Source organism: Bombyx mori, chromosome 6, assembly GCF_030269925.1.
Source record: "Bombyx mori chromosome 6, ASM3026992v2".
NCBI classification, from domain to species: Eukaryota; Metazoa; Arthropoda; class Insecta; order Lepidoptera; family Bombycidae; genus Bombyx; species Bombyx mori.
Genome location: NC_085112.1, coordinates 5,533,076 through 5,559,853, shown reverse-complemented (window position 1 = coordinate 5,559,853; position 26,778 = coordinate 5,533,076). Strand labels below are relative to the sequence as shown.

Genomic DNA, 26,778 nt, shown 5'->3' with positions numbered 1-26,778 from the left:
AAGGGACAATGGCGACGCTATTGTTGAAAGTACCCCAAACTTTTTTTTTAGGTCAAATAAAAGTATTACATTTGTTAGGGTCGTGCCGCTTTATGCACTTCTGCATTCGTTTCACAGTCTACCTAGGAGACACATCTCCCACGCAGTCCAGTTTAAGTTTTAATTAAGCATAATGTGTTAATTAGTATTCAAAGTGCTATCATTTATATCATGTCCTCGGCAGCTACAACTAACCGTGTGAGTGATATGTGGAACAATTATGTAAATACCAGTGATCCTAATTCAAAACAATCAAAAGTGTATAATTATAAACAATATCCAACGATGGCAAATAATTACTATAATTACCAAAATTATTATCCACATAATGGGTGTTACGGTAATGTGTTAAGTGCTAATTGTAGTGAGAAGCTTTGCGGGACTCCTACAGAAGGTATAGTAAAATCAGAACCGAATTGGCACGGATATTCGGCTAATCTACAAACTGGAAGCAACGGTATGGACGCAATAAAAAAATGGCAAGAAATGAATCAGTATACACAACAGCAATATGGTAACTACAATTATAATCAAACAAACATGCTTTGCAATACTAGTGTAGTTGAAAAGGTTACTGATGTGCGGTCAATGAACTCACCAGGACAATGCAGTATTTCAGAAAACTACGGCTCTCCGCAAAGCGTAACCAGTGATTTTAAATCTATAAGCCCCCTAGGAGATGATTCTCCTCATTTGCGAGCTCTGTTGACAAAGCCGAAAACAAAAAGTCAAAATCAACCATATTTTCCGGCATGCGATAATTCCTCTACACGTGAAATTTCGCAGCAAGTTCCATACGTTGAAAATAATAATTGGGAAAAAAATAATGAAACAACATCTGGGAAGGAATGCAATTTGTCGCAATTTCATGGTGGATTCCAAAAAGTTGACGATCAAACGTCAATCAAGAAAGATGCCGTGGGTGGAGCGCCTTCGCCGAACGAAGTCGCACAGTCATCGATGGGTGCCGCGGAGCCTTGTCAGGATACTATGACGAGGGTCCAAGCAGGCGGGGATAATGCGGATTATACTGAGAACAAAATGGCCGCTGCTCCCGAAGTGCAAGCATATTATCCTTGGATGAAAGGAGTCAGTGGTATGTAAACTAAAAAGTTATTTAGAGTTTCAAAGAATGAAATTTAAAAAAGTCATTGAATAATTCGAGTGTTATGTTTTTTTTTTCAGGGGATACTAAAAAGGAAGGTTCAAAAAGAACAAGACAGACTTACACCAGATTTCAAACACTAGAGTTGGAAAAAGAGTTTCACTTCAATAAATACTTATCTAGACGACGAAGGATCGAAGTGTCACATGCATTAGGATTGACAGAACGTCAAATCAAGATTTGGTTCCAGAATCGGAGAATGAAAGCGAAGAAAGACGGAAAACTTACCACTTCGCCGGAACCCTTCGCTTTAGATGATATCGGTGCTACGAAGTTAGGTAACAATGTATCTGAATACATAGATCCGCGGCAACAAATTGGTTTGCCAGAATATCCCAATTATCATGCCGGTTCGGTGCAACCAAATATAGGTCACATACCGGAAAATATGTCACATTGCATGATGCCGCCATATGGCGGAATGCTACCGAAGATGTGACCGCAAAAGCACAACATAATTGCTGCTTAAAAGCAACATTAATTTCAGTTGATTCAATCAGTTAAGTGACCGGTTTAATACTATTATTATTATTTTTTAAATGTTTACATAATATATTCAACAAGCACATATTTATCGGTTTAATACTAAAACAGTGTAAAGATTTTCGTGGTTTATAAATTAACTTTACTTTTATGCATTAATGTTCGTTGGATACTCACTCTAAAAGTGTGTTTTTTGTTTCTAAAATTGTTTAAATCTAAAGCATGGAAAATTACAAAAAATATCCACAATGCTTTGAAAAACCGAATGTCATTGATAACATTTATTAAATAATTAATTTGGAATTCACCAAATAAAACCAGTGGACAAAGAAAAAAAACTATATGGTTTTAGAATAAGTTCAATTTAGATATGAATATGAAAATCATTGTAAATATTAATATTATGTTGAAATAAAACATAGTTCCTATTTAGTTGAAATCATCAACATAAGCACATATAATACATAATCAGTATAGGTAATTAAGATTGATTCTTTAAGACTTATTTGTCAATTGTCTAGTCAAATAAAAGGCGCTATAAATACAAAGGAGTTTTGAATTGCTACTTTCCAGTACTTTCTTTTTACAAGTTTTCCGTAAAGTTAACAGGTGTCGTGAAGTTAATGGTCAAAGTGAATAAAAGCCTACAAAACAGTTGAAGCAGAAGACTGGACGTGTACTAATTTCAAAGGCAACCATCACAAGCTTCTTATATCTGTTTTAATAAAGTAATAAAACCGGGGAAAATATACCACGAGATGTTACCTCAGCAAATAAAAGTATCTTGGATTACAATTTAAAAAAAAAACCTAAAAATTATGTCTCAGTCATAACAAGGCTTCGTTCTGGATATATACCTAACTAGCATTTAGATTTTGTTTTTTGGGCTAAAGCACAACCCTGTATTGTCACCATCATAGTATGGTGGGTATGCCCAAATCCATATATAGTGGTAACATTCATGCGTGCTAGTATTTTAGTATTTAGTTTTTAAAAACTAAAGATTTTAAATCCTTGAATGTGTTTTTAATTTAACTTTTAATAATTAGGAGCTCTGAGATTCTGATATTGCCAAACAACAAAAATTACTGTGGAGTGGTCAGCTTAAATCAATTTATGACATTATTTAAAAACAATAAAAAAAGCTTTATGTGATCCAAAAATGATCCGTTTAAAATTAACACAAGCAAATAATATCGCAATCGTTTAACAATGACTAACCCTTCAATGAAAGGGACGGATTTTTAAATACTGTTAACTTGCCTTCAGGGACTTTTGTCGGCAAACAGATTTGGAAATTTGACATGTTTTGACTAGGAATAGGATGACGCTTTCAAAAAATTTTGATGAGTAATCCTTTTTGGCTACCTGTTTTCTTTAATATATAGATGGAATTGATTTTTTTGTCAGCATGTTGTGATTTTGCTAACAAGATTATAATGAGCTTACAGAACCATTATTTCTTTTTTTGCTTTGAAAGCCAAATAAAGCTTTTTTATTTAATGTATAGACAATGACGGAGCTCACGGCCCAATTGATGTTAATTGATTTTCGGAATCGATAAATAGTACGACGAGGATACCGGATAAGGAGAGTTCCTTGAGACATGAGTCCGGGCTTACAGTTAATACGCTCAACAAGAAGTAATTACGCTTTTTTTTTGAGTCTGATTTTTATCTTACGATGCTATCTCTTTATTGTAGAGGTGGTTAATGAACATGTGCTAAGTACGGATTTTATTAATTGTTAGAGCTACGGCTTAGTCGCTTCGTTCGATACTAGCACACCGGGCGATTTTTAGTTATCGATAGACGATAGATAATACCATCATGTCTATTTTGGCAGCAAAGCAGTCCCAGCATTAGGTTTAAAGGTTTTAAACGAGCCGTTATTCAATCTCTCATGCGCCAAGATGTTCTCTCAAGGTGGTGGCAAACACGTTATAGTGTGTATGAACCAGGGGTACTGAGAGCTTCTATACTCAACTAGAACAAATGAAGAAAACATTGCCGTAAAACGGGGTCAATAGAAATTACGGGGTGAATAGACACAAAACCAGGAAAGTTTTTTATACCATAATATACAATGATTTTCGTCAGTAAATCTACTATTTTTATTTATATTTTTAAGAGACAACATTTTTTTTTACACTGGCAAACTCTGATTCGACGTGAAGTTAGGCAAAGGTAAAATAAAATACGTTTGAATGTCGTCGGTCGAACTACGTTAATTTGTGCTCCAGAAAAGTTACTAATTCTTTATATGTTAAACGTTGTGTTCAGTGATAAAAGTTTGATATTATTATTCTGTGGTTCATCAGGAACAAATTTTGTGTATCGGTAAGTACAATTATAATTTAAATTTATTGATATTTATGAAAATATTTGTATGTGTACAATTTTATAATGTTTGGGGTAAATAGAAACGCCAAAGGGAGAAATAGACACGTAATATGGGGTCAATAGAAACGTAGTATAGGGTTGATAGAAACGAGAATGTTTGGATAGAAACGAGTAGGGGGTCTATAGAAAAACTGTTGTTAGGGTTGACACAAGCGTATGATGTGTGTTGATAAAGTAATTTTTACATAAACTTAAACAAAAAGTCGCGACTAGTTGAGTTTATGGTGTAATTTTCATTATACATATATTATTATATGATATTTATGTGATGTGATAATAATGAATTCATGTTGTGTGCCTGTTAAATTGAGATATTCGACATTTGTTTAAATAAACATATATAAACTCAGGCAACTTTTTACTTATTTACAGGTAAACATATCCAACATGCCGCGCATATATAAAGCAGATCCAAGGGGCAAAAGGTATAATAAATATGATGTAAGTCTTATATCCGAAGCAGTAGAAGCATATAGATCTGGCAATAAATCTCTAAAATTCATAGCTGACAAATTTAAAATAGACAAATCAGTATTATATAGGCACGCTACTCGAACTATGAAAAGGCACGGGGGTCAGACTGTCCTGTCGGAGGAGACTGAGGAAACGATAATAAAATATATAAATATATGTGCCGACTGGGGTTATCCATTGGACTCTTTAGACTTGCGATTCCTTGTTAAGTATTATCTTGATAAAGTAGGAAGGACAGTCTTAAAATTTAAAAATAATTTGCCTGGTCCAGACTTTGTAAGAAGCTTCCTTAGGAGGCATAAAGACCAAATATCGCAACGAAACTGTCAAAATATTAAAAATAATAGGGCAGCAGTCTCGCCAATGTCGTTAAAAAAATATTTTGAAGAATTAAAACTGTCTTTAGAAAATGTTGAGCCTCAGAATATAATAAACTATGACGAAACGAATTTAACCGATGACCCTGGCCGGAAAAAAATTATAACAAAACGTGGTACTAAGTACCCAGAAAGGGTAGTCAACCATTCTAAGTCCTCCATATCGATAATGATGTCAGCTACCGCTGAAGGGGATTTGTTGCCACCCTATGTGGTGTACAAGGCCCAAAATTTATACGATACGTGGTGTGAGAATGGGCCAGCGGGAACTAGATATAATCGGTCTCAAAGTGGATGGTTCGACGGCAATATATTCGAAGATTGGGTAAAATCCATTGTTTTGCCTTATTTTAGAAACAAAGAAGGGAAAAAAGTTCTTATTGGGGACAATTTGTCATCACACTTGTCTTTAGACGTAATAAAATTATGTCATGAGCAAGATATATCATTCATCTTTTTACCAGCCAATAGCACACATTTAACCCAGCCATTGGATGTAGCATTCTTTCGTCCAATGAAGATGGCCTGGCGTAACATTCTGGTTAAATGGAAAAAAACAGATGGCAAGTCCCAAACATCTCTGCCCAAAGGATGTTTCCCAAAGCTATTAAAAAAACTCATGGAAGACCTCTCTGAAAATGCCAAACAAAATATAATATCTGGTTTTAGGAAGACCGGAATCAAACCTATTGATCCAAATCAGGTTTTGAGTAGACTGCCGGAAGAACTAGATGTAAAAGAAAGTGGAGAAAATGAAGTTGAAAAATCAGTATTAGACATTCTCAAAGAGATGCGGTATGGAACAACTAATATAAACGAACCAAAAAGAAAAAGAAAATTAGAAGTTATACCAGGAAGGAGTGTTGGTTCTTCTGAAGATTATGGAAAAACTGAGGAAGAATCAGAAAATGTAAAGGAAAAAGCCAAGAGAATCGGCAAAAGGACGAAAAAGATAAATAATGAAGAAAGGATTTATGACGAAGAAACGGCGTATTATGATGAAATGGATAAAAAAGTTTATAAAGGCAAGGGTAAAGGAAAAAAAACAAAACGAAATAAAGGCAAAGAAAATGAAGAAAAAAAGGAAATTGTGTATCAGAAAAAAACAGATGATGCTAACTCTTTAAATAATATACAATATACTGAAATTGATTGTTTATCTAATGAAGATATAGAGGCTATGTCCATTACTATTGGAGATTACGTTTTGTATGAAGGAAATGAAATAGTGATAGCCGAGAATTTTACAAGTACGAGTACAGAAGGTAAAGAGAATTTGACACCGAGAATAAAGAAAATTAGTACAAATAATAAAGTAAACATTCTTGCTGACGAAATTATTTCTCCAAGTACTTCGGACAGAAAGATATCAGTTCATTTAAATGAATGGAGACAAATTTCTCCACATTCTTTTGTTAAAACTGCTAATCAACCTAGCACAAGCGGTTCGAAAAGTACTATGGTGCCTGCACCACGATCATCGTACTACACTAAAGATGCTGATATTCTCAAAGATTTGATGGACGATGATATTATATAGCTACAAAATAAATTATAAGAATCTCATTCGAAGAAGTGATTTAAAATTAATAAGACTGATAAAATAATAAATAAGGGATAACTATTATCATACTCTATGATTCCTAGTAATTCTAAGGACTGTGATTTAAACTTCTAAGTGCAATTTATAATAAATAGGTACTCAAAATATTTAGTTTCATTTTACAAAAAATCAGGCAACTTACCTAAGGTGGTGAGTACCTACATATGATTATTTACCTACATATACTATCGAAAAAGTAGCAGCCCTAGCATTTTTTTCTATTTACCCCATATGGCGTATCCATTGAACCCACATCCAGTCCAAATAGAAAACACATATATTTTCGTCTTTTATGTAATAAATAAAGTATAAAAATACTTTTTACTGTTTATTTAATGTATAACCAACATTAACTCATACTCCAACAAAAATTGTTTCTTATTTAAAGTCGGAAGCATAGTGAAAATCTGATTCAAAGTCTAAAAATGTTTCTATCGACCCCATTTTACGGTGCCGGTTGCTTACTAACAGGAAATAGGATGTCTAACTTCCGACCGCAACAAATTGTATTCTTCTAAACAATATTTATAAAACGCTAATAATAACAATGATAAGTATAAAAATATATTTTTTATAATAAACGTTATAACACGATACATATTAAGAATGATATTTTTCGTAGTTCGTCTGATACTTAAATCATCCATAATTAAATCATTAATTATCAAAAAATAAACAAAATGTAACATAATTCGAAATGTAACTAACTTCATACTAGTTCACACGTAAAACTCCCTTACATTTAAAAGTCGACCCTTCTGCCTTTTCAATAGAGAATAACAATAGGCATCCTAAACAAAAGACAACCTATAGCACAACCCATGTGGGTGAAAGAGACAAAAAACTGTCATCCCTTTGCAAAGGGTAAGTCACTGATACGCACGCGCGGCGGCCATTCAACCAAGATGGCTGCTTGTGTTCAGATCATATTTTGTTTAATATTAGATAGATAATATTGTTTAATTTTGCTGCATATCGGATGAGATATAGTATAAATTTGATCATATTTCGATAATGTTTTGAATAACTCAATTATATTCATTAGATCATTACATAACTGAAAAAACAACCATCATTCTAATAAAATAGACGAGGTGAGTACTTTTTGATCCCAAAAATAATTTTCTGCGATACAGAAATTACTGATATACACAATCACAGTTTCGTATTGTTATTTTTCATTTTAAATGGTTTTATAAGAGATTTAGTTACCGTGCTAGATTTAGAAGATACAGAGTAGAAGAAGAAGCATTGTTTTCTGAAGTAATTTATGAAGGAAGGAAAATATAGGTATTAACATTGTCCGTCTACTAAAGGAATGCGTTTGTGATAGAACTTTGTAACTTTGAAGTAGCGTTGAATTTACGTATATTTTTATTATTTATTTGCCCTGCTAATTATAATAATAATAATATAAATAATAAATAATTATAATAATAAAATTGGATCTTTCTGTCAACTTAAGTAAATTTTATAATTTTGAGCTAAGTAAATTTAAGTTAAATCGATCATATTATATCGATCGATCGCCACAAAAGCTCTCACATAATAAATACAAATTTCATAGTATAATAAGAGTACTTAGTAATGTTAAAATGATTACTTTTTGCTACAACGCAGTATTAAAAAAAATAGATTTGTTACTTTGTTTTAAATGTTCTTTCCGAACTGCAACGAACATACAATATTTCTACAACAATAATATAAACACCTCATCATCATTAACAAATCATTAATCAAATCAAAACGTTTCTTATGACTCATCTAAGATAAAAGATGACGTGTATTGACTACGCTCTACATACAGGCTGTTATGAAAATTAATGAATCAAATTAACTTTACCTAGTACAATTGATATTAGGTATTCACTTATTTGTAAAATTGCACAAAGAGACAGATAATCCGTATATTTACAGAAATTTTGATCTAAAGAAGATGGGATGACCTTGATTGACCTTGGGATGACGTAGCTTATAGCTTTCTCTGGTAAAAATGTGAAATCGTAAAAATTTGAAAACATTATTAGAATACATTTATAAACTGTTTCGAAGAATAGCTTCCACTGAATCGTGCGATATTTATAGAAAGTTAAACTCATTTTAATAGATATGCAGAACAACTAACATGGAAATAAACTTTAGGAAATTAAAGATACCGTTGACCGTTTTACTTTGAAAGTGACTTGACTACACTGCAAACGGATTGCCAATGCTAAGATTGATTCGTGTTGAATAGAAAAGAAATACCCTAATCAAAATGATATTTGTGATTTTTTGACGAGACTTGAAAATTTTTGATTTGAGAATGTTAGGCTTTTCATAGTTCAGAAGTATTGTTGTAGGTAATAGGTAATGGACGAGAAAAGCTCATGCATTGGGTACACAAAAAAAACCACCTTTATTCTGCGCATACTTATAATAGGGTGATTGATACCCTATAATAAGTAAGGAAAACTAAAAACTTTTTTTTTTCTCAACAGGTCATTTATAAAAAAACCAAATTAGATACCTGTAATAATCACGAACGTCACACTTCTAGTTATCAGTAATTATATCCTCATAATATAAAACTTTGAAAACACCCTAATAAAACCAAACAACGCTTGCTACTACTAAAACAAAGCATAGCCGTTAACAGCTTAAAATTAATGACTAATTTATTTGAACGTATGAATCGTCGACTGTACACGTAACGTTGTCCGTTCATACATTGAATCGTTGAATGGTAAACCTAATTAATCGAGCTTCGAAGGAACCTGTGTGCTCATTGAAATTGTATCAAAAGAAACCTTCTAATGGATATTTGAATTCCATAGTATTTGGATTTATATCGACTAATGCATTTATCTTAGGGCTTGGCCACATCTGTACAAGGTGGTACAGCGATATCACCTCGATGCGACAAGGCCTCACGACATTACGACTTAGTACTATTAATAAGAGGCGCCGTTCTCTTTCATTGTGTTGACATGTCTTATACAATAAGGTATCTAAAGTTTAAAATCCTATTCTATTTTTGTTAATATCCACTCTTTTGTAAAGAAACAGTTTCTTTCTGTTCAAGCATTTCTATCGAGTTTTGAAAGCGCAACGCAGTGCGATTTTATATTTTATGCCATATTCATCGTTGTCATGTAGTCTTGCCTTTACAGACTTAATAAGCATTAAATTGACGAGTTGAATTAATTTGTTTTTTATATTATGTATTTATAATATGTGGACCACAGAAGTTGGCCTTAAATTATTGGAAATTTATTGTGACTAAGTTAATATTGTCAATTCGAATTTTTACGCCCTTGGCATATGAACGTCAAGTGCCGCTTTAATCTCGGGAATACTGATTCCAGAATAAAGCATGCCATGCACGATACATTCATTTAATTAATTCAATTAATTGAAACAAAATAGGTCTAAATCTATTGGCAGATGAATTCATCATCAGCTGATGTTGAAGGGTGTTTGAATCCGACAAACAACAGAATATCGAGGTTTACACCTATTTGACATGAAGTAGTTCAATTGCATTATAATTGATAATGTAATTCGATACTGGATTTTGACTGGTGGTAGGACCTCTTGTGAGTCCACATGGGTAGGTAACGCCTGTTTCTGCTGTGAATCAGTAATGCGTTTCGGTTTGAAGGGTGGGGTAGCCGTTGTAACTATACTGAGACCTTAGAACTTATATCTCAAGGTGGGTGGCGCATTTACGTTGTAGATGTCTATAGGCTGCAGTAACCACTAACCATTAACAACCAGGTGGGCTGTGAGCTCGTCCACTCAACTAAGCAATAAAAAAATATACAATTACGCTGCAGCGGGATAGTCAATATTCGAATGGTTGTAAAACTTTGATCTAATATCTCAACATGAGCGATGGTACTTACTGCGAGAAACTTACGAGAGAAACCGCTTAAGGCGCTGACTAATCTGGATTTTAAATGACTTTTGCACCTTCTCATTGGCAATAAAGCTTAAAATTGCATTTCACAATTGTTGACATGCCTAAGATGACTATAGTTAGGAGTTTTATTTGCTTCGTGTATTTATCGCATTGTTCCCCTCGTGTGGCTCTTTCTACTTCAAGCCGCGAATTCTATGTGCAAATGAATATTTTGAAGCACTTAGCGACACTCACAACGAAGACTGCCTCGTTTTCACTAGTAAATAATTCAAATAATTAATTCAGTAACATATCGTTTAAATTTTCCGTTTATTAATTAATTTTAAGGCAGGTCATTACGTACATTCAAATTTACCTCAAATAGTTATGAAACTAATACAAAAACAGAACCGACACATGTACAATTTCATGCTTTGATCACACGAGTAATCAAAGTAGCGTTATCAAAGTACATAAATTACAACATAATTGTAACGTATACAGCAATTAGTGCGACGGGGAGAAGAAATTATTTATTACGCTTTTAAGATAAACTTGCTTTTGATGCATCGCGTTACGTTGATCATTTTAGGTAAGAACAGAAATAGAATAAGTTATAGGTACTGTGTCTTCGAATTTTTAGTAATCGTAAAGTGGTCTGAAGGCAACGTAGTTAAATTAAAATAAAACGTCTATTAGAGATCTAAACAATAAATAAAAGTTTAATTATGATACACAATGTATAGTACCTACACTGTGGTGTATCACAATTATTTGTTCGACCATTCGAAATACAAAATATGGGTGGTATGTGAATCCAGCCTCCCCAATTTACCTTTTTTTTTTCCTACCTAAGCTGATAGCCTTGGGAGGCTATTTCAGCGTAACCTTAGCTAGTAGATGAGCTCACGGGGCTCAAATCGGAGTGATGCTAACACTGACCCTAGCGAGAACAGTGCTTCGCAAAATCTACCACCGCATCGGAAACGCGACCCACTGAGAAGATCCGGCGAGAAACTCAGTGGGCTGTGTCTATGGGTGAATTCGCTCGTCGAGCCGTTCGTCGCTAGCGATGGGTTCGACGAGGACGGCGACCGGTGCTTGTGGTACCTAAAAGCACCGTTAATGGATCGGGAGGATCCGTAATGACGTGTTTTGGGTGACATCGACTGTTTACCATTCGGTCTACTGGATCGGGTATGAGATTTACTATTACCACTACGTCTATAGAGGTAGGATGTACGGTGACACCTCATAAGTAGGTGCCTGTTTCTGACGCAGTCGCACGTTCTAGTTTGAATCAGCCATTTTTATAGCTTTGAATTGGCCTAATATCTCAGGGTCCATCTGGTAATCAGTGATGGTGAGTGTCGTCTCTCATCTTAGAACTTGAGGCTCACCCTTTAAGCCGCAACTCGCGAGTGTTTTCCAGCAGGATTGATGAAGAGATAAAATGGCAATCACATTAAATGCGATTGCATCATAATGCTATATGAATGTGTACCTGTAACGCAAACTCCCACAGAAAAATGGGGTGGTGCTCTTTTAGACAATTACAATACAATCAGTATTTACACAATATATTATTCATGAATTACAGTTGCATTGAAGCCGGTTGCTCATTTATCGGCATCAGCGGACGCCTTCTTCGATTTCTTAGGTCACGTTTATTATGTACTAATCTCTTTATATTGGACAAAATGTATCACACACCTCGAGCCGTTACCAAAAATCACACGAAAAAAAAATATGCAAGGGGCCACGTCGCGGACACATCACGTTACAGAAACATCAGTGTCCGTACAAAAAGCGGGTGGATCAACAAAAGAATCTGCAGAGCGCATTGTCCCGGTCTGACTGATCATTTATCAACAACGCTCCACTGACGACGTTCGAACGCAGATCGTCTGATCAATGCCGGAGGGAAACCTTCGATTAAAATTTTTGCATTCATTTTTTGGTTTGTTCCTTTAAAGAGCTTTCCGCGGTGACTGTTTTAAAGCCATGAAGGTCATTCTATAAATACCGCAATCGCGATAAAATTATTAAAATAAAAATTAAAAAGTATTTAGTAAATCCTTAAGCTTTGCAATAGTTCAAGCTTAAGGTATTTTTAATTTCATAATGTTTTTTTAATGCTATATCTGGTCAATGACGTCACAGTCTACCTAAAAGCGGTTACCGTAACTCAAAGACAAGTCAATATGAAAGCTGCCATCCATATTAAAACATGAGGACTAAGTCTAAACTGTACAGCATAAAGGCTTCATCATCATCATCATCATCATCAACAGCCCACAGTAGTCCAGTGGAGACCGCGCAGCGGAAGACGTAACGTGGGACGCCCCCTGGCTAGGTGGTGCGATGACCTTCGAACGGTGGCCGGCAAGAAGTGGATGAGGAGAGCCGTAGACCGGGCTCAGTGGTGTGAAAGGTTTCACCGCCTTTAAAGTCTGAATGCATGACAGTTTCGGGGCAGAAATTGGCAAAGTTGTGGTACTTAATCACACAGCCATCCAATCAATATACAATTCACTCACACTGTGGAAAGTCGATAATCAAATATTGCACATTTTTTAAAAGAAGAACCTCATAGGTATCATTTGAAAAAAGTTTCACTCAAAAATCTCAAGCCATGAAGGTTCTATGTCAATTTTAAGTACGTATAGATAGCGTAGATACGTAGGTACGTATAGCAATAGAACGGCAATTTCATACTTTAACCCCTATTATTATGTTTTATGTTGATAGTACAACTAGTCCTTACAATACTGAAAAAAGGAGATAAAATAAATGTTCGAATCAAAATAATTATTATTATAATTTAGCTTCTGAAAACAGTCATAATAATCATCATTCTCCTGGCCTTCTCTCGGCTACCTGGGGTCGGCGCAACATGTTTTCTTCTTCCATACTCCTCTATCATATACCATTTCTTCGCTCACTCCCCTCTTACATATATCGTCTTTCACGCAATCCATCCATTTCTTCTTAGGTATACCTCTTCCTCTATTATAGCCTCTCACATTCATAGTTAACACTCTCTTGCCAACCAAAACAGTCATAACAATATCTTTACAAAATTGGTATTAATTTCCATGAACAAAAAATATTTCAGCAAATATAAAATTTTTCTCTGATATCCCTTATGATATCTGCTAATTTAAACACCAAAATATTGTGGGTTGCTCACTTCGCCACTGTTTAATGGCCGTTATTATAATTTTGTATTTTAACGCCTTTACAAAATTCATAATAACTCAATTTGCGGTCTCAGAGGCACTGCATTTTATCTTGGAAAAATATCGCAGAACGCTTCCGATGAATGGATCATTAAATAAATTTCATGTTGAACATTAACCAATATCCACGCTGTATGAGGGTTCTTAAGGATAATTATGGCTTATAAATACTTCGTCAACAATAAATATTCATACTAATCGTTTCAAAAAAGCTCGTCTGATTTGCAAGTCACTTATAAAAATTATACTTAAAATATGCAGTTACTTCGTTTTGTCTATGGGCTCGGTGATGTAGTTAGCGCACCTGAATGTTGCGTCGAGGATCGTGGGTTTGATTCCTATATCGGGCAAACTTTGTGTGATGAACAGGTTTGTTTGCTCTTTGTCTGTGTGCTTATTATCTATATATGTATGCATGTATTTAATATGTAAGTGTGTGTTTATTTTTTATTGCTTAGTGTTTGTCAGTATCTGATACCCATAACACAGGGAATTCTAAATTAGAACCGGATGACCGCGCGTGATTTGCTCCTAGTTACCTATTTCCTATTATTTCGATAACTCTTTGAGAAACATGATCGATGAATTCGGTTTTTTAATTGAAGATTGACAAAGGCACAATAATGTAGTGTTAATTAATTTACATATACCTAATGAACTAAATATTTAAGACTTTAGCAGAGATATGCGAATTATTGGCTGCAAAGTTTCATCATACCAATAACTCAATTGTATTTGGCTTATATTACATAATATGCCTCCTGAGAATTAAGTAGAAGTGGGACATAAAACAAATTGAGTTTTTTTCCGACAGATATCAACGAAACCAATAAAAGCAGTTCAAAAACTTACAGATCTTACTATTGCATGAGCTGTTTTCATCATAAAATATCTTAAATGTATTTTGTAGAGCAATTTAAAGGGTTAAAAATATATAATGCTGCCTGTGGAGAAAGATAAAATTATATAATACAATGCGAAAACTCACTAAGAACTGTTATTAATTTAATAGAGCATTTAGTGTAGGAATAAATGAACACAATATTCTTTTAGTGTATTGTGTTCTTAATTTTAAATAGAACTGCCTGATTGTCACTCACAGTTCGAATCAAAACGTAACGTAACGTAACTTGACGGCCCAAGAACGGTACGTCCATATTAAAGTGATCTCTCTCGTTATTTGGAGCAATAATTCATTTGGTTCAAATGTAGTGTGTTAGAAGGTTCATCTTAGATTGGTTGGGATCGGCGTCAATGTCACTTATGCGCTTAACCCGGCGAGTGGATGGAGGAAATGATGGATGGCGCGGCAACCGGCCCGTTTCTGTAACGTGGAAGAACAATTGTGATTTATATAGAGTTGCCATTTCTATATACTTTTCATTAATCGCAAGCTTTTGTTTAGGTGTGTCAATTAATTTTAATAAGCATATCAAAGCTTGAGATCAATTAAAAGTAGCGATGCTTGTATGTATACTTAAACTGTCTCAATTTGAGAAAATCTTGACAAGTATAGGTATAGTATGTTTTTTTTTATATTTCAAAAAAAAAACATGATATTTAAAATTTTTATTTCTTAATTTATAACACGTAAAAGAATTACAAATCAATTTGATATTAGGATCTTTTTCATCATTGTGATCTACTCAAAATTAAACAAAACAAAAAAAACTAGCACATTTACTACAGCTCCATAGAAATAAATAAACGTTTTCCACCGCCCCTGTCCGACCCTCCACGCGCACCAAATTCCAAATTGTTTTTGACTGACAGCTAAATGGAAGTTAGCATTGTTTGAGCGACGCACCAGAGCCTTCGGTAACCTGGTTCTTTCAATAATTATTATTGTACGCGCTTTACAATAACAACGTATTGTTTTTCGCACAAACTACTTTTGCCTTAAGGTGATTCTGGTACCTATTCTGTTGTAGTTAATAAGTTTGACTATATTACACAACTACTCCATTCAACTCCAACTACTGCATTCTCCCCGCGATGACCTACGGCACGGAAACCTGGACACTGACGGCAGGGCTAGCCCATAAGTTAAGAGTCGCACAGCGGGCGATGGAGAGAGCTATGCTAGGTATTTCTCTAAGGGACAAAATCCGGAACGAAGAAATTCGACGGAGAACCAAAGTCGACGACATAGCTCTCAAAGCTAGCAGGCTGAAATGGCAATGGGCCGGTCACATCTGTCGAGCCAACGACGCCAGGTGGGGAAGGAAAGTCCTCGAATGGAGGCCACGCATGGGTACAAGGAGCGTGGGGCGTCCTCCAACCAGGTGGACTGACGACTTAGTGCGCACGGCGGGAAGTCGTTGGATGCGGAAGGCGGAGGACCGCATTATGTGGAAGGCATTGGGGAAGGCCTGTGTCCAGCAGTGGGCAGATAAAGGCTGATGATGATGATGACACAACTACTACTTTACCTACCTTGTTATTACCACAGACATGATCACAAACCAATGGCTCGGTTGCCGTGTTAACAAGGGCAACATAAGACATCATGTGTACCAGAAAAATAAAAGTTGCCCCAAAATTAGCAGTATCTACCGGCTCGGCTATGCTCTTGGCATTGTTAATGTCAACGAGCAATAGTAATCACTTACCGTGATATGGAATATTTGCTTGTCTCCTTACGGCAATTATTACAAGACTCGTGTTTTCCGATTAATAGCGGGTCTGACTATTTCCATGCCTTTTAACTAATGATAGGGCGTATTGTGTGCAAGAACAGGTAGATACCGTCTATATTATTAGCAAAAAAATGCTTAAAAACCGGCAAGTTCAAACAATTCATTTAAACAATACAATTGAAGCTTCTACGCGTCTCAGATTGATGATGTATACTAGGTCTGATGTTCTCTTTACATAAGTCGTACGCTGGTACTCATTTTTAGGGATTGGTGTGTTTAGTATGAGTTTTTTAACGTCCTCGATAGCGTTAAAGTTAACTCAAAATTAGTATGCAGTTGGAACAGTGCCCCTAACGGCAAACGTAGGCAAACATTTCAACTCCATACAAATTCCATACATTATTCGCCACTGTATTTTGATAATAGTTAATTACAACGTAGCTTGTAACTTCTACCTTTGTTCTCTTTTAGGGGTCAAACTATTCTTATACATAAAAGTTGTATGGTGTCGTGGGACACCGGATAGGAACAAAGTTCTTTATTATAAAAATATTCATTTTAAGTTCTGTTAGACGTATAAAGAAAATAATTATTCGGGTATACATTTTTATTATGATTTTTTTATTGATAAAAATAAAATAAAAACTACTTTACAAAGTTATCAACTTTATTTTATTCACAATGATTTATAAAAAATATATAATAAAAATATGTTATTTTTTGTACGCTATTACAAAGTTAAGTCGTACACTGTGTGCATAACTAATAAAAATCTTACGTTACGGACGTTTTTTTCCGGTTAGGGTACCCCTCCGCATCGTCCCATAAGGAACTTCGTTCCAATAATTACGTTGAAATCATGTAGTAGATGTTCGCAAAATAGACAAACAGAACCATTTGTAATTATTTAAATTTTAATCTACTACTCTTTTTAGTACAGATCCCTCCTCCTCCAAATGCTTAGTATTTTCATTTGCTGTACATAATTATGTTTATACCGGATTCTACAATTTGGTTATATGTTTAGATATTTATAATAATACTAAAATGTTGATTTTGCTCTTGGCATAATTCCATACTCTGTAGACAATGTACGAAAAGATTTATATTGCTTTAAAGTATATAAAATAATATTCAAATATAAAATACGTTTTGTATTTTATTTAAAACTGGAAGCCACTGTGTTTTATTTAGGTTAAAAACTAATTTAATTAATGAAAGTATCGAGTAGACAAGATTCCCGACAAAAGTCGTCTCTGGCCGGAAGGGGCAAACAAAACAAAAGTTGAACTCGAAGTTTCGCGTAGTTTTACAGCTTTTTTGTTCGCTCAAGAAAACTCATTAAAGTGCTTCATTATTTTAATTCGTTGTTTAACGTTTTTCACTGAATAATACGTAACTTATTAACGTTAACACATCCGTTTTGGATGTAAGCAATTTTGTAGGCACAGACGACATTGTACCACCGTATTGCTTTACGATATCATTCTCGCTCACGACTCGGTCGTGCGCGGACGTGCTTTCCGATCCGTGGCCCGCTTGCGAGCTGCGTCTCTGAACTCACAGTTGTGCTCGACAGTGTAGTGACCGTGAATACATCGTGCTTACAATTCGGTAGTGCGGACGTTCCGATCCGTTGGTTGCTTGCGATCTGCGTCTCGGAGTCCATTTTTGTGCGCTAAAGTGTTGTAACCGCGAACCCACCCTTTACCAACTGCCTTTTTCAAGGCAAAACCAATCGCTACGATCAGGCTTCCTGTGGCACTCACAGGCTAGCGATTTCCTAACCTTTCCCAAAACAACAGTCTTTTTCAAGACTAGACCCCCGCTCGCGATTCTGCCTGCTGTAGCACTATACAGCCCGAGCGGGTTCCTTTCCTTTTCCCCGCCGATTGCCGTTTTCACGGCATAGGCATTCCCCCCCCCTGCTCCTTGCTGTCCTGCAGCACAGGGGGGTTACAAATCCTATCCGGGGCCTCGCCTTTCGGCGAGTTCAACAAAAGTCCCGGGGCCGCCCCCCCCGGGCAAGAAGCAAGAAGAAACATGGAAGAAAGTGCAAGTGTTTGTGACAGTGATCTTGTCGGGTTCCTCCGGGATAGGTACCCGACAATTAGGGCCGAATATTTAGCATTTAGGGCCTCTCGTGGCAATCCCTCCCCCCCCGCGTCCGTCGCCGCGTATTTCAACCGTGCCTCGGAGGCACGCCGCGCGCCCCCCGCCGCCGCGTTAAGTTCGAGCGCACGTTCCGACGATGCGACTCACGAAGCGCCTAGCGCTACCCCCACCCCCGCGCCCGCGTCGATTACGTCATCGCTCGTATCGTCCGTCGCGACCTCCGTAGTCTCAAGTTCAGGCTCCGATACGGAATCGGAGATGGACTTTGAATCCGCGTCCAGCCCTCAGCCCGGAACCTCGGATGGTTTCCAAACAGTGACACGTGGAAAGAAGCGTACTCGCGCCGTGGAGTCCCGGAACTCCACGACAAAACAGACGAAATCCGCGTCCGCCTCTCGACCGAAAGTAGTAGTTACACCGGAGTCGGACTCCGCGCGCCGCGTAACCCCACCGCCGCGTCCCAAGCCCGCGCCCGCTCCCAAAGTAGCTGCCCCGCCCCCGCTGATACTTCAAGAGAAGACAGCGTGGAATCGTGTGTCCCAGGCCCTTCAGGCAAATAAAATTAACTACACCCATGCGCGTAACGTCGCGCATGGGATTCAGATCAAGGTCGCAACGCCGGGCGACCATAGGGCCCTCTCAGCATACCTCCGAAAGGAGAACATAGGTTTCCACACCTATGCTCTTCAGGAGGACCGCGAGCTCCGCGTAGTAATACGCGGAGTCCCTAAGGAGCTAGAAATAGACTACATTAAGGAGGATCTGACCGCTCAGGCCCTCCCGATAGTTAGTGTACACCGGATGCACAGCGGGCGGGGCAAACAGCCCTATAATATGATACTCGTGGCGTTAGAACCCACCCCGGAGGCCAAAAAGAAGATCGCATGTCTCACGACAATTTGCGGCCTATCCGGGATCTCGATCGAAGCCCCCCATAAGCGTGGCACTCCCGGGCAGTGCTACAGGTGCCAACTCTATGGCCACTCGGCGCGTAATTGCCACGCGCGCCCCCGCTGCGTGAAATGCCTCGGCGATCACGCTACGTTAGATTGCGTTAGAGATAGAGAAACCGCGACCGAACCTCCCAGCTGTGTCCTATGCCTTAAGCAAGGGCACCCCGCGAACTACCGTGGATGTCCCAGGGCTCCGCGAAAACGTCCAACCCACCCAGCTCCGCGAACCGTCGGCCCAAAGACTTCGGCACCTTCAGTGCCGAAACCCGCCTTCGTGCCGGCTGCAGTTCCCACGGTCTCGGCGTGGAAAAAGCCGCTGCCGTATACGAAGGCGGGAACGGAAACCGCACCCCCGCCCCCGCTCGTGACACGCCCCGCGCCCCAGCCCCTGCTCGCACCTCGCCCCGCGCCCGCGTTCCGTCCCCCGCAACCCTCTGCCGTCAACGACTTCGCGCTCGTGCGTGACTTCGTCACCGCGGTCAACTTCGACCGTCTGCGATCGTTCGCAGACGCGATACGTAGGTCGGTAACCCCCGAACAGCGGCTCGCGGCCGCTTTCGATCACATGGACGTCTACGAGTCCGTGTCGCGTACGTTATAAAATCTTTACCGGTAACCAATGGCGCAAAAAGGTAGAGAAAAACCGTATTCCCTTACGTTAGCATTCTATAATGCTAACGGACTCGCGCGGCAACGCGATCAAATTTTTGAATTCCTCCGCGATAATCTTGTAGATATTCTATTAGTGCAGGAAACCTGTCTGAAGCCCTCGCGTCGCGACCCGAAAGTCGCGAATTACGTCATGGTTAGGAATGACAGACTCACCGCCTCCAAAGGCGGGACTGCCATTTACTATAGGCGGGCCCTGCACGTTGTCCCTCTCGATACTCCCTCGCTCTCACATATCGAGGCGTCAGTGTGCCGCATCTCGCTGACGGGACACCAGCCGATCGTCATCGCATCCGTTTATCTCCCCCCGGACAAGCCCCTTCTGAGCAGTGACATCGAGTCACTGTTCGGCATGGGAGACTCTGTCATCCTGGCAGGCGATTTAAATTGCCACCACACTAGGTGGAACTGCCATCGTACAAACGTTAACGGTAGGCGTCTCGACGCGTTTATAGACGACCTCACCTTTGAAATAGTCGGTCCCCCAACTCCAACATGTTATCCGTATAACATCGCGCTCCGTCCGAGCACTATAGACCTGGCATTGCTTAGGAACGTAACTCTGCGCTTGCGTTCCATCGAAACAATGTCAGAGCTCGACTCAGACCACCGACCTGTCGTTATGCAGCTCGGTCGCCCTCACAACCCAGTCACTGTTACGAGGACCATGGTGGATTGGAATAAGCTGGGCACGTGCCTAGCCGACGCCGCTCCGCCAATCCTCCCTTACGGCCCGGATTCGAATCCATCCCCCGAGGACACCGTCGAATCCATAAACATTATTACCGATCACATCTCTTCCGCGATCATTAGATCTTCTAAAGAAGTCGATGTGGAGGACAGCTTCCACCGCATCAGACTGTCCCCCGATCTTAGGAATCTCTTAAGAATTAGGAACGCGGCAATCCGGGCCTACGATCGTCTTCCCACGCATGCAAACCGGATTCAGATGCGTCGTCTACAACGCGAAGTCCACTCCCGCTTAAGCGACGCGCGTAACGATAATTGGCATAGTTATTTAGAACAACTCGCGCCCTCCCACCAAGCATACTGGCGACTAGCTAGGACTCTCAAATCCGAAACTACCGCTACTATGCCTCCCCTCTTACGCCCTTCAGGCCAACCACCGGCATTCGATGACGATGACAAGGCTGAGCTGTTGGCCGATGCACTGCAAGAGCAGTGCACCACCAGCACTCAACACGCGGACCCCGAACACACCGAGTTAGTCGACAGGGAGGTCGAGCGCAGAGCTTCCCTGCCGCCCTCGGACGCGTTACCCCCCATTACCACGGACGAAGTTAGAGACGCGATCCACAACCTCCAACCTAGGAAGGCACCAGGCTCCGACGGCATCCACAACCGCGCGCTAAAATTTTTGCCAGTCCAACTGATAGCAATGTTGGCTACAATTTTAAATGCCGCTATGACGCACTGCATCTTTCCCGCGGTGTGGAAAGAAGCGGACGTTATCGGTATACATAAGCCGGGCAAACCGAGAAACGAAACTTCTAGTTACCGTCCGATTAGTCTCCTCTCGACGATAGGAAAAATTTACGAACGTCTCCTTAGGAAACGCCTCTGGGATTTTGTTACCGCGAACAAAATTCTCATAGACGAACAGTTCGGATTCCGCTCAAAACACTCGTGCGTACAACAAGTGCACCGCCTCACGGAGCACATTCTGATAGGACTAAATAGGCGTAAGCAAATCCCGACCGGCGCCCTCTTCTTCGACATCGCGAAGGCGTTCGACAAAGTCTGGCACAACGGTTTGATCTACAAACTGTACAACATGGGAGTGCCAGACAGACTCGTGCTCATCATACGAGACTTCTTGTCGAACCGTTCGTTTCGATATCGAGTAGAGGGAACTCGTTCTCGTCCCCGTCAACTGACTGCCGGAGTCCCGCAAGGCTCCGCGCTCTCCCCGTTATTATTTAGTTTGTATATCAATGATATACCCCGGTCTCCGGAGACCCATCTAGCGCTCTTCGCCGACGACACGGCTATCTACTACTCGTGTAGGAAGATGTCGCTGCTTCATCGGCGACTCCAGATCGCAGTAGCCACCATGGGACAGTGGTTCCGGAAGTGGCGAATAGACATCAACCCCACGAAAAGCGCAGCGGTGCTCTTCAAAAGGGGTCGCCCTCCGAATATCACTTCGAGCATCCCACTCCGTAGTAGGCGCGCAAACACCTCCGCCGTTAGTCCCATCACTCTCTTTGGCCAGCCCATACCGTGGGTCTCGAAGGTCAAATATCTAGGCGTCACCCTCGACAGAGGGATGACATTCCGTCCCCATATAAAAACGGTACGCGACCGCGCCGCGTTTATTCTAGGACGACTCTATCCAATGCTTTGTAGTCGAAGCAAACTGTCCCTCCGCAATAAGGTAACTCTCTACAAAACTTGTATACGCCCCGTCATGACGTATGCAAGCGTAGTGTTCGCTCACTCAGCCCGCACCCACTTGAAATCCCTTCAGGTTATTCAATCACGATTCTGCAGGATAGCCGTCGGAGCGCCATGGTTCCTTAGGAATGTGGATCTCCACGATGACCTGGAGCTCGACTCTCTTAGTAAGTATCTACAGTCGGCATCACTGCGCCATTTTGAGAAGGCGGCACGACATGAGAACCCTCTCATCGTAGCCGCTGGAAATTACATACCCGACCCAGTAGACCGAATGGTAAACCGTCGACGTCGCCCAAAGCACGTCATTACGGATCCTCCTGATCCATTAACGGTGCTTTTAGGCACCACAAGCACCGGTCACCGTCCTCGTCGAACCCGTCGCTTGCGACGAAGGGCTCGACGAGCGAACTAACCCATAGACACAGCCCACTGAGTTTCTCGCCGGATCTTCTCAGTGGGTCGCGTTTCCGATCCGGTGGTAGATTCTGCGAAGCACTGCTCTTGCTAGGGTCAGTGTTAGCAACTCTCCGGTTGAGCCCCGCGAGCTCACCTACTAACGTTAGGGCGAAGCTGAAATAGCCTCTCAAGGCTATCAGCATAGGTAGGGAAAAAAAAAAAAAAAAAATTTACGATATTTCTAGCACAAAGCGGTAGTTTGAAGGCAGCCCATTATTTGATCGCACTGACACAGGCCACTGAGTTTCTCGCCGGATCTTCTCACAGTGGGTCGCGTTTCCGATCCGGTGGTAGATTCTACGAAGCACTGCTCTTGCTAAGGCTAGTGTTAGCAACACTCCCGGTTTGAGCCCCGTGAGCTCACCTAAGCGTTAGGGCGAAGATGAAAAATAGCCTTTCAAGGCTTATCAGCAAAGGTAGAAAAAAAATTGCGTTGCTTATCAGGGTGACTTTGACTCATCCGGCCCATCTATGCTTACAAAAAACTAAAATGCTTACATACAATTGATATTCGACTTTACACCTCGAGATCAATCAATGGGCTATAACATAAAACAGGAACTGGGAGTTCATTTGACAAAGTTTTTTTTTATTAACTAATTTTATATTTTCTTTGCAGGTATGCCTTGCGAAGGAAAATATTGCAGAAAGGAGCGTCAATCAGTTTAAATAAACTTTCATTAATAAAATATATGTGGTTTTATTTATCATTACCAAGATGTCCAGAAATATAATGTGTTACATTTTAAAATAAACGAGTAAATCATAATTAGATGGATTTTAGGATATATTAGTTAAAGTAATGCCAAGAAATCTTTATAACAATAATAATAGGTTAAATATATTCCATTAACATCCAACTAAATCGTCATTTAACACGCTCTTGATTCAACTTTCAGTTACCGAGATTACTACGAATTTAGTCCCACAATCTTCAGAAACTATACGTGAGAACTTAAAACTTATACCTCAAGGTGGGTGGCGCATTTACGTTGTGTATGTCTATGGGCTCCAGTAACTACTTAACACCAGGTGGGCTGCGAGCTCGTCCACCCATCTAAGCAATATAAAAAAAATAAAAAAAAATAAAGGGAAATTTTTATATAATAATATTCAATAGGTCTGTATTTCATTCTATCCACGGCGTTTTAAGCTTCAACTAACAAGTACGCTGGGTAACATTTTAATAACGTCACACGCTGTCAGTCAGCACAAGTGTTTAGCAACAGTATTGGCGTAAGGTCGACGCGTTGAGAGGGCGAGTTCAGGCCTTTGACAAGGGGTGACAGCCTGACTAATGGCGGCGAACGTCACTCTCTTACTTTCGCTGAGACGCTGCCGCTGTATGTAACTATGAACCTAAGACAATTTTATGCTTTTGTACTTAGACAATCGCAGAGAAATAAAGTGTACGAATTGGTGCAATTTACGTTTGCACTTCTAAGAAAGTGTTACTTTGTTCTCATATTCAAAAAACAGAACGAGTTATCTGTTTTAATTACATCAAATTATGGTCTTTCCTATTTTAGAACTAGAAATTGTTGGAATTTAATAAAAATCAGAGTTAGTACTTTTTTTTTTAAGTTCTATAGAAAGCAAACAATGAGTTTATCAATGAAGTTTAATGAAATTGTTCAGATATAAAAAAGGATATAACAATGATGCTTTCAAATGTAAAAAAAATATGTGTTCTAGAAATTGTAGTCGTAACGTGGTAGCCAAGTATAACGCCATCTGTCGATTGTATAAGCGAAGACCCAATACTTTAATTTTAAAATTTTGATGAACATTGTTTAATTGAATGTTACATTGTAACGAAGGTAGTCAAACATATATTATTATGTAATTATTGATTAGTAAAAATACTTTATTACAACCTATATTAACAAATTAGATTTTTGTAATTAAGAGTCATACATGTTGATTACGAATGATGCTTAGATTCATAATGCACAAAAGCTACTATCACACAGAGATTTGTAACATAGCTTTGCACTATGTAACATATCTAGATAACTTTTGCAATACAGTAACATATAGTTAATTGATGTTAGTAAAAAAAAGTTTTAGAAATATTATCAAATAATTCACCATGTTCATAGTTTACAGAATTACGAATCCAAGTTTCACTTCTTTCAGTGGTAGCAAATACACACTTATTGGATGGTGCGGGACGTGAGTGAACGCTAATACCGCCTTTGAAGGCTTAGCCCATTAGCATACTACGTATGAAAGTATTTGACCCATTCTTATGGTTCAAATATGGACAGGTTTTACTAATATACTAATATTAATAATTTTTTAATATTATATTTATCTTTTTTCATTGCTTAGATTGGTGGACGAGCTCACCGCTCACCCGGTGTTACGTAATTACTGAAGTTCATGGACATCTACAACGTAAATGCGCCCCCCACCTTGAGATATAAGTTCTAAGGTCTCAGTAAGGGTAGTATCCGTACGCACTCACAAGAGGTCCTACCACCAGTAATTACGCAAATTTTAATTTTGCAGGTTTTTTATTTTTATTAAGTACACGATGTTATTCCTTGGTACCCGCCTGCGGGAATCGAACACCGGTACATCGCTAGATATGTACGAATAATCCGGACGTCTTAACCTTTAGGCCACGATGACTTCAGAAGTCACGAGGAAGTAATACTTTATATTTTTATTTTTGTTATCTCTTTGATTCCTTATACGAACTTGCCTGTTGGAGATCGCAGGAATCCGTTGGGGGAAGCCGGTATAGTACAGGACGGGTCATTAAAGGATGCCTATATGGAAGAACACAGTGGAAGTCTATGGAATGATGACTACTGTGATTGCTCGTAGGCAAAAAAGTATTGTGTTAAACTTACCACATTACCTAACTAACCACGTTACTAATCACATTGGGGTATTGAAATTAACTTCTACAAAAATCCACCTGAACTAAAAAAAAAACAATTTGTATGTCAATTTTACTTAAGTCTTTTATATACATACATAATATATCTATATATATATAAAAGAAAGTCGTGTTAGTTACACTATTTATAACTCAAAAACGGCTGAACTGAATTGGCTGAAAATGGGTGAGGAGGTAGCTTAGAACCAGGAGAAGGACATAGGATACTTTTTATCATGTTCCAATGGGACGTGACATAAAACGTGGTATAACAAAACGCAACTGATATGGAATAACAAAACGCAACTGACAGCTAAACGTAATATATTCTATGGTTAATTATAGTAGAATTTTGAAGTTGATCGGTTGATGTGTTTGAAACAAACCGTGTGGCGGAACAAAGTTCGCCGGGTCCACTAGTTTAGTATAAGGAATAGAAACTAAAATGTCATCATAACAGAGTGGAATGTCAAATAACGTTGTTACTCCATCACCAGTTCCACAAAAAAGCCACAGTACTGTAAAGAATCAGTATAGCAAACTCGGCCGATTCTTTGTAGCGGTTCGAAAACTATTATTGCGATCTCCGAGTTTTAGACTCACTCGTCTAAGATTGGTAGATGAGCTCACGGCCCACCTGGTGTTAAGTGGTTAGTGAAGCCCATAACCACGCCCACCTTGAGATATGGGTTCTAAGGTCTCAGTATAGTTACAACGGCCGCCTCACCCTTCAAACCGAAACGCATTACTGCTTCCCGGTAGAAATAGGCAGGGCAGTGGTACCTACCCGTGCGAACACACAAGAGGTCCTACCACCAGCAAAAGTTGATGTAGTGTATTTGTATTATGGGTACAAAATTCTCTCTTACAATTAAATCTTCAAGGTGAATATGTTTAAAAGAAGTCTATTAATTTATTAGTACTAGTATATAATTAGGAGTAAGTGGCTGTGTGCCTCTAAAATTGC

At 39.0% G+C, this 26,778-nt stretch overlaps 2 protein-coding genes and 1 long non-coding RNA gene across 3 annotated transcripts; all 3 read left to right on the top strand.

Moving 5' to 3' along the window:
* Window positions 1–210: 210 nt before the first annotated feature.
* LOC101742512 (homeobox protein Hox-C5) lies at window positions 211–1,643 on the top strand. Its single transcript, XM_062669241.1, has 3 exons — window positions 211–237; window positions 826–1,135; window positions 1,225–1,643. Exons 1-3 carry the CDS (start codon window positions 211–213, stop codon window positions 1,641–1,643), a joined length of 756 nt encoding a protein of 251 aa, XP_062525225.1.
* Window positions 1,644–3,880: 2,237 nt separating this feature from the next.
* Window positions 3,881–6,648, top strand: LOC119628945 (uncharacterized). Its single transcript, XM_038013075.2, has 2 exons — window positions 3,881–4,026; window positions 4,462–6,648. The coding sequence occupies exon 2, from the start codon at window positions 4,477–4,479 to the stop codon at window positions 6,478–6,480; it is 2,004 nt and encodes a 667-aa protein (XP_037869003.1). The 5' UTR covers window positions 3,881–4,026; window positions 4,462–4,476; the 3' UTR covers window positions 6,481–6,648.
* A 774-nt stretch (window positions 6,649–7,422) lies between these two features.
* LOC119628647 (uncharacterized) lies at window positions 7,423–23,610 on the top strand. Its single transcript, XR_005244806.1, has 2 exons — window positions 7,423–7,637; window positions 23,541–23,610. It is a non-coding gene; the product is annotated as an uncharacterized LOC119628647 (long non-coding RNA).
* Window positions 23,611–26,778: the final 3,168 nt, after the last annotated feature.

What these genes read in the sequence shown, in the direction of transcription:
- LOC119628945 (XM_038013075.2), top strand. Translation starts at nt 4,477, where the DNA reads ATGCCGCGCATATATAAAGCAGATCCAAGGGGCAAAAGGTATAATAAA.
- LOC101742512 (XM_062669241.1), top strand. Translation starts at nt 211, where the DNA reads ATGTCCTCGGCAGCTACAACTAACCGT. An exon ending in CGGCAGCTACAACTAACCGT is followed by an intron (nt 238 to 825) that starts GTGAGTGATATG and finishes GAAATTTCGCAG; the next exon opens with CAAGTTCCATACGTTGAAAA. An exon ending in TTGGATGAAAGGAGTCAGTG is followed by an intron (nt 1,136 to 1,224) that starts GTATGTAAACTA and finishes TTTTTTTTTCAG; the next exon opens with GGGATACTAAAAAGGAAGGT.